Below are 12,309 nucleotides of genomic sequence, written 5' to 3'. Positions count from 1 at the left end.
ATTGGAGAAGGAAATGGCAACCCACTCCAGTGTTCTTGCCTGGAGAATCCCAGGGAAGGGAAGCCTGGTGGGCTGCCGTCTATGGGGTCGCACAGAGTCGGACACGACTGAAGCGACTTAGCAGTAGCAGACTATAGTTTAGGGCTTCCCCGGTGGCTCAGAAGGTAAAGACTCTGCCTGCAACGTGGAGACCTGGGTTGGATCCCTGGGAGGAGACTACCCTAGAGTGAAACCCAGAAGGTGGAGCTTTCTGGGGATGTCTTGTAGGCTATCACAGTCTTATATACAATAACCGACTGCTAAATTCTCCACTTATTCTAATAATTCACTAGTAGAGTCTTTTGGCTCTTCTATTCAGACAAACATATTAGCTGCAAATAATATACTTTCTTTCCTTCCAATTCCATTTTTACTTCTTTCTTACTTTACTTCACTGGCTCAGATTTCTGGCGCAGTGTTTGAAAGAGGTGGTGATAGAGGATCAAATCTTAAAAGTCGTGTCAACCTTTACCTGAGTGTGAAGTTTGTGGTAGATTTTAATTGTTCTTATTTTTAGTCAATATCATTTTTTCAAATTAAAGGAAGTAAAAGTGTTAGTCTCTCAGTTGTATCTGACGACCCCATGAACTGTAGCCTGCCAGGCTTCTCTGTCCATGGAATTCTCCAGGCAAGAATACTGGAATGGGTAGCCATTTCTTCCTCCAGGGGATCTTTGCAACCCAGGGAAGTTTCCCTTTATTCCTAGTTTGAGTAGTGGTAGTAGTTGTTGTTTTTATTAATGGTATAAAATTTCTAAACATTTTTTGGTATCTATTATTTGATCATGTTTTTATTCCTTTAATTTATTTATGTGGCAAATTATAGTAGTTGATGTTCTAGTGTTGAACCAATCTTGCCTTCTTAGAATATCCTCAACCTGATTATAATACATTACCTTTTTATATATTTTGGATTAATTTTTAATAATTTATTGTTTATAAAATTTTCCATCTGAAGTGAAGTTGATATTCTTTCCTATAACTGTCTTTATAAAGTTGCAGTGTCAAAGTTATGGTAACTTAACATATGTCAGGGAATGTTCCTTCATTTTTTATATATACTGCAGAATATTTTAAATAAGATTAGAAATATTTGATTCCTGAATGTTTGATGCAACCCACCTGCAAAAGATATCTAGGCCTTGTATTTTACTTATAAATGGATTTTAAACTACTAATCTTAAATATTTATAGGACTGGCCAGATTTTGTATTTCTGAGATTATTTTGAAATAACACATTTTTCTAGAAATGCATCTGTTTTATCTGTTTCAAGATTTATTAGTATAAAATTGTTCCTAATGGCTTTATATTAATTTTTAGTTATGTATTTGCTATGTATGCTTATGACATTTTTTAAATCCCAAATTTTTTAGCATTCTCATTTTTATCTTCATGCATCTTGTCAAAAATTTGTCTTTTTATTTCACTGGATGTGAATTCATGTTTGATGAAAATTCTGTGAGCTTATGTTTGAAGATACACTCTTACACAGAGCACTTACATTTGCTTCTAATAAGAATCTGTGGGTACTGCAACCAGAAGCCATTTTTAAATAGATTTTCTGCTTGAGGTTTTTCAGAACACAGGAATGTGAATTCAGATTGCAAATCCATGTGAGGACCAGACTGTGGTTACGAATTTTAAGAGGAGGTTTTTTCCCCCTCTACCCAGAGATTGAGGCATCTTTCTTAGTTGAATTTCTTTGCAAGAGGGTTTTATCCTTTTCTTACCCAAGGTCTATCTTTTCTTGGTTCTGGCTATGCTATTCACTGTGACCCCATCACCACCTTAATCTGCATCTTCCATCCTCAAAGCAGCCATAGATGTCAAAAAAAAGCAGTGTTGGTCACCTAAGGATTAACAAGTGACTTCAGGACAGGTGCCAGCCATTTACCTTCCTAGAGTTCTGCTTTTGCTTTTTGTTTAGAGGACTAAGGAAGTTATTCCCTGGTGGCTCAAATAGTAAAGAATCTGCCTGTGATGCAGGAGACCATGGTTCTGACCCTTGGGTCGGGAAGATCCCCTGGAGAAGGGAATGGCTACCCACTCCAGTATTCTTGCCTAAAGAATTCTATGGACAGAGGAGTCTGGTGGGCTACAGTCCATGGGGTCACAAAGAGTGGGACATGATGGAATGACTAACTCACTTTACTTTCTTGCCAGCTCAGCAGTGCTTTGATAACACAGTTAGAAAATATTTTATCTAGCACTTCTGAGCGTTTTGTACTGGGAGAGTGTTGGTAGGGAATAATCTAGACTTTATATTTATTTTTCACATTTTCAAAGCCATTCTCAGCCATGTTGCACAGAGTATAACTTTGGGTCTCCTATGAAGCACGTTTTTAGGTATTAGAACAATCTCTAAAATGCTTCTGGAGGACAACGGTGAAATAGCTTTCTATCCAGGCTAGGATCCTGGTTATATTTTTCCATTTTTACAATAACAAAGTATAATTATTCCCTATCCTTAGATTTCTAGAAGAGATTTACATAGGATGAGCACTGAACTGTATAAGGTTAAGAGAGAAGAGCTGGCAGTAGACTAATGCTCCGGATGAGAACAACTAGAAAAGTTGTATAAAATACAACAACTAAAAGTTTGAAAGCATTGAGCTATTGCTGAGACAATCAGGGACTTGAAATAAGGAGAAACTATACAGAGAGAATCAAAGATAAGATATATTATCACTTTTGAATATGATAGAGTAGCTTGAGGCAGACAAGTACTAACATGAAAATGAATAAGACAATCTAGGAAGAAATACCAACAAATTGTTTAAAAGCACTGGAAAGTTACTAAAACAACCAGACTTTATGGCTAAGTTGAACTGACACACTGCAGCTGTTTGTACCTGGATGTATTTGCTGATTCTGGACAAGAAAATGAAAACCTGAACTTTGCTTTGGAAGAATACCAATGACATTGACAGATGGCTTCAAGAAGCTGGAAAAAAAAAGGAAAATGTGAGTTCAGACTACGTCAATATTCTGGTGAGAGGGTGTGTAGAAGACCGAATCTGACACTCAGCTCATTTTCCACTCAAGGTATTTGTCAAATTTCAAAGCTGCCAAGGGCAGGAGGCTAAAAGGCTTACCAGAAAAACACAGTGGAGATTTTGACAATATAGGGGTGCTGAGGAATCTAAAATAATTGTTCAAATGAACTTATTTACAAAACAGAAATAGAGTCACAGATGTAATAAACAAACTTATGGTTACCAGGGGGGTAAGGGGTGGGGAGGGATAACTGGGAGATTGGGACTGACATACGCACACAATAGTGTGTAAAATATTAGAGATCACGAATAAGGACCTAGGGGCTTCCCCAATGCTTAGTGGCAAAGAATCCACCTGCCAATGCAGGAGATTCAGGTTTGATCCCTGGGTTGGAAACGTCCCCTGGAAAAAGAAATTGCAACTGATTCTAGTATTCTTGCCTGAAGAAATCCCATGAACAGTGGAGCCTGGTGGGCTACAGTCCAAAGGATCACAAATAATCAGATGTGACTGAGTACACGCACAATAAGGACTACTGGATAGCACAGGAAACTCTACTCAATACTCTCTAATGAACTGTACTGAAAAAGAACCCAAAAAAGAGTGGATACATGTATAACTGATTCACTTTGCTGTACAGCAGAAACTAACACAGCAGTGTAAATAAACTACACTCCAATAAATTAAATTAAATTAAATTCTTTAATTTAACTAAAAAAAGAAAGGGGGTCGCTAGGAAAGGAGGGTCTTCAGGGAAGACTTCAAGAAAGAAATGTGAAGGAAAACACTAGGCAGAAAGTCACTGCCCTCAATAATAAAAACTTTGATTTAAAAAAGAAAAGTAATAAAAATACTAAAAAACAAAACAAAAAATCACTGTCCAACCTAGAAGTCACTGTTCCAGGCCGACTCAACCTGCCACAGGACCTCAAACAAGTCACTTCCCCTCTCTGAATCTGAATTTCTCTTCTAAAGGCGGACATTTGCATCCTACAGTTTTCAAGGTCCCCGTCAGACTGATATTTAACTTTTCTGCATCCTATGGTAAGAGAGTGGTCTTCACCTAACCAGTAGAGAGCCAGAGGAAACAAAATGTGGGTGATGAACTCCAGTGCTTACAGAGGTAGAGGGGCAGCGTGAGAGAATGAAGGAGGGGTGACAAGAAAAAAGCAGGTAAAGCCCACCCAACGGAGGCAGCTGCACTCAACTCCAGGTGACGGTCACTGTAAGGAAAGACCTTGCAACGTTTTGAGTTAAAAGGAAATTCAGATTTTGTTTTAATGTAGCCTGCTGATGGCCTGCTCTTGGCAATAAATTCTCTTAAAAAAAAAAAAAGAAACAAAAAATCAACCTGTGTCCAAAAAAAATCTGCAGTCATTTTCAGAGATACTATACCCTTCTGCTGCTGTGGCTGCTGCTAAGTCGCTTCAGTCGTGTCCAACTCTGTGCGACCCCATAGACGGCCTCCTACAAGGCTTGCCCGTCCCTGGGATTCTCCACGAAAGAACACTGGAGTGGGTTGCCATTTCCTTCTCCAAGGCATGAAAGTGAAAAGTGAAAGTGAAGTTGCTCAGTCGTGTCCGACTCTTAGCGACCTTGTGGACTGCAGCCCACCAGGCTCCTCCGTCCATGGGATTTTCCAGGCAAGAGGACTGGAGTGGGGTGTCATATATCCTTCTACTTTTCTGTATATTCATTCTATTAATTTTTGAGAGTTTGATATTAAAACTCCAACTAAAACTCTTAATTAATCAACTTCAAGAATAACTATAATATATAGTGGAACTATATGTAAATTTGTTCTATAGTTTCCAAGTCTCCTGTAAATGTGTTATCATACTTTCATAATTTAAAACATTCTTTAGAAGAGGAAAAAATGTCTGCAGCCAGATACAGTCTGTAAGCCTATAGTTCACAACTTCTGATGAAGAAAATGTTATGATAGAATTTGTTTTTCATCATTTGGCCTTTCTAGAAGGTTGGTTACTCCCCCTTAAGAGACACTGTGCAGAAGCCCTTTCTGGAGTTTTAGGCAAGAACTGGAACTAAGACTTTGTTTCCTGGACCTGCTGCTTCCCACCCCAGGAGCTGAGCCTCCCCTCAGTCTGGGACTGATGCCCGCTGCCTGCGACACACACCCTCCCTGCAGCTCCAAGCTTTGCCCTTTCACAAAGGAGCTGGAACTCAGGAGACAGTAGCTGCTCCAGCCCTTCCCACACCATCCCCTCCCCGACTTCAAGCCAAGAAACGGCCCCCAAGATAAAACTGAGAGTGCGTGATGAGCAGACAGCACAGATGGGGACAGTCCCAGCAGCCCAAGTCGCTGCCCCTAGAGCCCAGCCCCAATGGTCAGAAGGTAGAAATTCTCACTAATGAGACTGGGACCTTGTGAATACCTTCAGGCGGATCCAATTCCTGGTCCAAACTAACCTTGCTCGGTTAAACAAAACAGGAGAATCTCAGTTGATGGTTTCTTATTTAACTAACTGGGACTTTGAGAAAGCAAACATTCTCAGATCTTATATCAAACACTTTTATTTTTAAAGTGAGAAGTTCACAGAGGATAGCTACAGAAGAGTGAAATATTTAGACTAGAAAAATTGTGGGTGCTAGCCAAACCTCAAATACTGTCAGAGCAGAGTTATTCCAATAAATTTTCCAGCATGGCATATCACACGTGTTAAAATTAACTGCATTCTCAGAACACCTTTCAACGGATGTACACGATGATAGAAGGGAACATTGAGAGGCTCCTGTTCTGAAGACCTTACAGAATGGATTTATGCACAGTCCAAAACAAAGTATATTACAACACACCCAAAACAATTCACAGCCATTAAAAAAAAATGTTGACTTTCAAGAAATTGGTAGGAAGACGTAAAATAACAAGAAGAATATAGGCAAGAAATGGCTACTTTTATGTGCAAGATACTGGATTCTTGAATTGAGAATCAGTGTCAGTCTTCACTTCCAATATCACATCAATAAAGTGTGGCAGAGAAACGAGTCACCTTCAATATGAAGGATGCGAGTTGTGTATACTGACAACACTCTTGAAGATACAACAGTGTCGCAGGAGGAATGCCAGCAAACACAGGGGACCTTCTGATGAGGTCAGACACTCATGAGTTATCAGATGACCCTTCAGATACTTGCGTTAGGCAACTACAACATTCTGGTTTATCAAGACACTTGCAGAGAGTGATCCTTGACATGACATAGAGTCCCTACCAGTTGCTGGCCAACGATGATGGCATGGTTTTTTTGGATTAGGCAGCATCTACACTGAGAACCCAAGCATAATACCTGGGCCACAGGGAAGGTCACTTATCCCACTAGGACTGCAAAGCCAGATGTGCTTAAGCTTTCCCTAAATCATGTTTTTTGATGAGTCACGTTTGAACAGAAAGGCTTCGTATAAAATCTGATTCTCCAGAGTTATAATTCACCTTTCCCCAATAACCACCCAATACCCCTAAAGTTTGTTTGGGTTCTTCTCCCCGAGAATACCTAGAATGGGTCTTTTTCTTCCCCCTACAAATTACTTCCCCAGGAGAAACCTGTAAAACCAACTTAAAAAACCAAAATAACCTTCATTTTCTCACCAACAGTTAAGTATCAGACCTCCTGCTCCTACTCTGACCTGAGCTGCAGAGCCCTGTGTGTATACTTTTCAGACATTCCTCATACCATTAACACAGCTTTCCATCACCATCCACTGTCCTTCCTCAACCTTTCCTTGCCCAAGATGAAAGCCAGTGAATTGAGAGGGAAGGACAAAAGGGTATAGACAGAATATTACTTTTATAAAAATAGGGTTCCAGGCTGTAACTTGATCCTCCACAGCAACACTGGGCAGTGTCATCCATACAAACCCTCCACACTAAATTCTCAAGGGGCTATCTTTTTTTGTAGCCAGGTCTCAAAAGCTCCAACCTAAACCTACTGAAGGAAAGTAGCAACGCCTTCCTAAGATTGAGCAACACAGACCTAGAATTACATGGGGGCGTAAGGTCAAGACCGGTCACCAGGTTGCTTCATTCATCGGTAAGAGGCCAAGTTCTCCATCCTCCCCCAGCTCTGCCATTCTGGGAAGAGCCCACTGGCCAGCCTTGGGCTGCCAAAGACTGTCGACTCCAGCTCGGCCTTGGGGGGTGGCGCCTGGTTGAAGGCACAGTCCTGGGCTGCCATCTGCGTCTGCACCCCGTCAGGCTTCCACTGTACATGGACGATTCTGTAATTCTGACCTTCGTTGTTGTCCCAGAAGACCTGCCCATTAGCATGGTAGGCGACACAGAACTCAATTTTCTCCTTCGTGGGGATGACGGAGGGTAGGTCAATGGCAAACGAGAAGGTGTCACTCTCCGAGCCGCCGTACACATTTTTCATGTAGGCACAGTCCACATCGTTGTAGCTCTGCCAGGAGTCAAAAGTGATCCGGATCTGAACCTTCTTCTCAAAGCTCATGTTCTTCACCTTCACAGTCCCCGTCACTGTTCGCTCCTGCAAAGAGCAGTTCTCCAGGCAGACAGAGTTCTTCTGGAAGTGGTTCCGAAAACTTAAGTAGTCAGCTGAAGGCTGAGGGAAATCCAGAATCAGGTTCTTCTCCTCATGGAGCTTTAAGCCTGAGGAGATATCATTCAGGTCCAAGAGGTCAAACTGGAGATCCCACACGGGCTCCTCTGGAAGGTCTGAGAAGACGTGGATGGCAGTGAGGGAGAGGCCCTTAGAGTCCGCAAACACCACCCGCTTCTTGGCTTGGTTGTGTGAAGGCTTCCAGTCGTCCTGTGCTCTGGCTTCCTGTTTTATGTTGAGACACGACTTCAGGGGCTTTAATTTGTTCACAAAATTTCTTCGTTGGAAGTCATCATAAGGGCTCAGGAAGCTCTTCAGAGGTGGGGAATGAGCCAAGCAGAGCCTCACAGCGACATCGACAGGCATGACCGAACTTGTCAGAGGCCGTGGATCTAAGACCTGGATCATTCTGGAATAGAAAGAAGAGGGGTTATCATCTGCACCTGGAATGTACTTTCCCTGGTCCCAAGTATGTCTGCACTATTTTTGTTGGCTATTACAGCCAGCGCAGTGCTCTCACATGAAGTAAAGGAATGAAGGCTTAGGTGATAAGAGCTGCATCTTATGTTTGGCATTACCCTTGACTGGCTATAGGCCATGGGTTAAAACTCTTGGTGTCCCAGTGTCTCCATCTGAGAAATAAAAGATTTGGATGGGATCAACTCTAATACAGCTCTAAAACCCCTTGCTCTGTTCTGGAGCACCAGTTCTTAAACCTGTCTGTTTTCAGGCAGGTTCCTTACTGTCTGAGCCACCACAGAAGCCCCCTCCATGGCCTAGCGGGTTGGATTTCTTCCTTTTTCTGCAATGCAGAATCCTTGGACTTAGAGCCCTTAATGCAGAACCCCTGGGGTTGGGGACAAGAATGTATATATGTTCTTAAAGCTTCCCAGGTAAGCTAATGACCAGACAGGTTCTAGAATCAAAGTTCCAGACCGCACTCCCTCAACTGCTTTGATGATTTTGCTATTGAATTAATTACACTTCTCTGGAACCATAATCCATTTTAAAAGAAAGAATAAAAACAGCAAAGAGTTTTGAGAGCAAAAGACTAGAAAGAGTAAATTAGAGGATTCTCTCTGCACTTTCACTACCATGCTTTTCCTCATTTTACACAAATAACCCACTCAAGTGCAAGGCAGCCATTTATGAATTAAAAAAAAAAAAACTTTACATAATCTGTATTTCACACAAAAAGACATCCATGTCAAGTCCACATTTAAGTGGGAAAAGCTGATGATCTGAAAATTATTGTCATTATTTGGTCATTCAGTCATGTCAGACTCTTTTGTGATCCCATGGACTATAGCCCACCAGGCTCCTCTTTCCATGGGATTTTCCAGGCAAGAATACTGGAGTGGTTTGCCATTTCCTTCTCCAGGGAATCTTCACAACCCTGGGATCGAACCCATGTCTCCTGCATTGCAGGCAGATTCTTTACCGCTGAGTCACTGGTAAAGCCAAACCTGAAAATAGGGTAATTTCAATATATGTGTTTTATATATATACAAAACACATATATATGAACTTATAAATGTTGAAAAGTCTAATAGGAAGCACAACAAAAAGTTAACAATTATCTTCAGGTGATAGGTGATCTATTTTTGCCTTTGTACTTTTTTGGTATTTTCAAATGTTCTGGCAATGGATATTTATAACCAGAAAGATAATAAAGCTATTTAAAATTTAAACATAACTATGCTCATAAATATTAAACCATGAAGTGTCCATCAAGAAAGATATTTTTTCTGGCCTTTAGCCCTGAGTATACATTGCCAAACTTATGGACATTTTCCCCCTATCCTAGCCTTCAGATAAGAAGTGTGTGTATACTGTATGTGACATTTCTCATTCTTGCTTTAGTAACTGTCTTCCCAGCAGCTCTAAGCACATAGGCAAATGGTCATTATCATAAGATGGATAATAAAAGAACATTCTGAGAATTCATTTTATTAGCCCTAGGATTTTTCTGGGAGACCTACAAACTTAGAACAAACAAATGAGAGAGAAAGCTATATTTATTGGTCTAATAATAAACAGGCAGAAATTTTAGAGAAGTCTTCTAAGTTATGTCTAAAGAAGCTATTTAAGTAGTTTTTAGGGTGGTTTTTGTTTGTTTGGGGGTTTGTTCTGTATTTTCACATTTTGCACTTATAGAAAGATAGTTTCAGGATATGGCGATTTCCCTGGAATGTTAAGTCTGGCCCAGTAGTTTAAAAATAATCATTTGCTCAAAATCTGAGACTAGCTTTGCTATGGCAAACCGTCAGAAGAAGGAGAGGACCAAGGAAAGTCAACATCGTCCATCGTTAGTTTTTCCCAAAGCTAAACTACCCAACCAGCAATCTGAGTGCTCTTCCCACGAGTCCTTGAGACATCTGTGCGGGACCAAGAGATACGGTTAGAATCCACGAGGGAATCAGAACTAAAGCTGACTCACGCTAAAACAGTTTCTGGTTTAAGATGCCGTTTACCGAAATCAGCTCTGCCTAAGATGCTCAGAGCAAATCTTCACACCTCTAAGGCCTCCCCGGCTCCAGATTCAAGTCAGCAGCTTGTCAACCCGCCCTCCTCTGGGGTCTCCGGGGCGGGCATGACAGCAGGAAAACGCATCCCAGCCTCCCGACAGCTGCGCGCTCCCTGAGCTCCGTCGGAGAATCTTCAGGGAACCTACCTGGTGCAGCTCATCAGGCAAAGGGGCGGCGGCACTCCGCGGTTTGCGAGAGTTCACACCCGTCTCCCGGTAGTCCCCGTGTGGCCGCAGCTCCTCCAGATCTCGGGTGCGGCCCCCGGGAGGCCGCTTAACTGCTCGGGACCACGTGAGCCGACTGCCAGGGCCAATCGCCGGGCCGCGGGCTCGACAGCGCAACCAACCAGCGCTCAGCTGGGGCGCGAGCCCTTGCCCGGGACGTGACTGCCGTGGTGCAGTGTTCGCTGGGCGCTGCGGGCGCTCTGGGACCCCGGGCCAGCTGGCCAGGGTACAGTAACGGGAACCCGGGGCGAGAAGGCGTGGAGGCAATCGCGTAGCGCAAGTAGCGGGTGCAGGCCAGGAGGGAAAGCAGCAAACCTCCTCCCGCGCCGAGCGCCAACACAGCGGGGCTGCAGGGAAGAGGTGTCTTTCACTCGCGAGGCTTCTATATACAGTTATCTGAGCGCAGGACACTGTGGATCGTCCCGGGGACGCGTGGAGGGGCGGCCGTGGGGGAATGGGATGTGTGTGCGCGCTTATATTTATATTTTTGAAATGTTTATCTTGTTCATTGCTTGGTGCATTGGCTCATCTCCCTTTCCTTGCCCTGAGCAATCAGAAGTTGACTGCATATTTTGGGGTTAGGGTGAACCCACAAATGCACCACACAATACATTCCTTCTCTAACTAATATTGTTAATAAACCGTGTTAGTCAGTATTAATCGCTTCAGCCCTGTCTGACTCTTTAAGATCCCATGGACTGTAGCCCACCAGGCTCCTCTGTCCTTGGGATTTCCCAGGCAAGAATACTGGGGTGGGTTGCCATGGCCTTCTCCAGGGGATCTTCCTGATCCTGGGATTGAACCCGGGTCTCCTGCTTTGCAGGCAGATTCTTTACCATCTGAGCCACCGGCAGTCCGTGTTAGCCCTATTATAAGACAATGAGGCAGCATTTCATTAAAAGGCACTTTATATTTCAATCTATTCTTCAGCTTTTTCTCCCTGGAAGAGAAAACTAAAGCCAGAAATGAAAAGGCCTCTTTTGCTCATGTGGTGGGTCAGCCCGCAGAGCCAGTGGTCAACCCAAATCCCTCCACTCGGTTCTGACGTCCTCTGGCAGTGATGTGAAAACCAAAATGTTAAACTATCACACTGTAAGTTTCATGACTCTCCCAGGCCAGTTACTCTCAGCGAGGTTTCATAATTTTGTTTAGTTTGGGGAGTTTTTAGACCATCAGTTACAACCATAAAATTAAATTTCTAAGTTGAGTAGGAATTGTTTATATAAAATCCATGGCCTTGCTCTGCTCTCAATTTAGTTATCCAGTAGTCCATTAAAATGTAGAGAATATACAATGTAAAATGTACAAAAATCCCTGTGTCTTTAAAATCACTGTGGAGCAGCAGCCAAGTGTTAAAATGGTGTGGTTAAAGAAAAAGAAACTGAGTATCACTGGGGCAGTTATTTATCCCTTGGGCTTGATTTTTTAAAGGAAACATCCAACTAAAAGCAGATCTTCTAGTTTCTCAGCCCAGCCAAAACTAGCTGAAGGGGTACAGTTTGGGTTTGACACTTCCAAATCTAGACAAGTTTGAGCTTCAACTCCCTCATCAGTAAAATGGAGATAGTGAAATTGCTGTGAGGATTAAATGAAACTGTGCAGATAAGAAAACTCAGCAAAGTGCTTGGTATGTGTTCAACAACACTATGTTGAGCTAAAGAGTAGATATTACCAATTACAGTTGCAGAGAAACACGAAATAAGAAAAATAAACTGTGATCCCATTTTTAGGGGTAAGACATGCATATACGGAAAAGGGAATATACTTGACTGAAACATTAACAGTGCTTAATTTGGGGCAATAGAGATATTATGAATAATTAAAATTTTATTTCTCATTTTGTGGGCTTCCCTGGTGGCTCGGATGATAAAGAAGCTGCCTGCAGTGCGGGAGACCTGGGTTCGATCCCTGCATTGGGAAGATACTCTGGAGAAGGGAATGGCTA

The 12,309-nt window shown here is 42.4% G+C and overlaps 1 protein-coding gene across 1 annotated transcript; it reads right to left on the bottom strand.

The window, feature by feature from the left end:
* Window positions 1-5,554: 5,554 nt before the first annotated feature.
* PPP1R3C (protein phosphatase 1, regulatory subunit 3C) lies at window positions 5,555-10,392 on the bottom strand. The gene is made up of 2 exons (XM_010842207.1): window positions 10,287-10,392; window positions 5,555-8,021 (listed from the first exon to the last, which is right to left on the bottom strand). Exons 1-2 carry the CDS (start codon window positions 10,298-10,300, stop codon window positions 7,079-7,081), a joined length of 957 nt encoding a protein of 318 aa, XP_010840509.1. The 5' UTR covers window positions 10,301-10,392; the 3' UTR covers window positions 5,555-7,078.
* Between the last annotated feature and the right edge of the window lie 1,917 nt (window positions 10,393-12,309).

The sequence above is a fragment of the Bison bison genome, unplaced genomic scaffold, assembly GCF_000754665.1.
Source record: "Bison bison bison isolate TAMUID 2011002044 unplaced genomic scaffold, Bison_UMD1.0 scf7180017864172, whole genome shotgun sequence".
Taxonomy (NCBI): Eukaryota; Metazoa; Chordata; class Mammalia; order Artiodactyla; family Bovidae; genus Bison; species Bison bison.
Note: the sequence above shows the minus strand (reverse complement) of the source record. Positions and strands in the feature narration are given on the sequence as shown.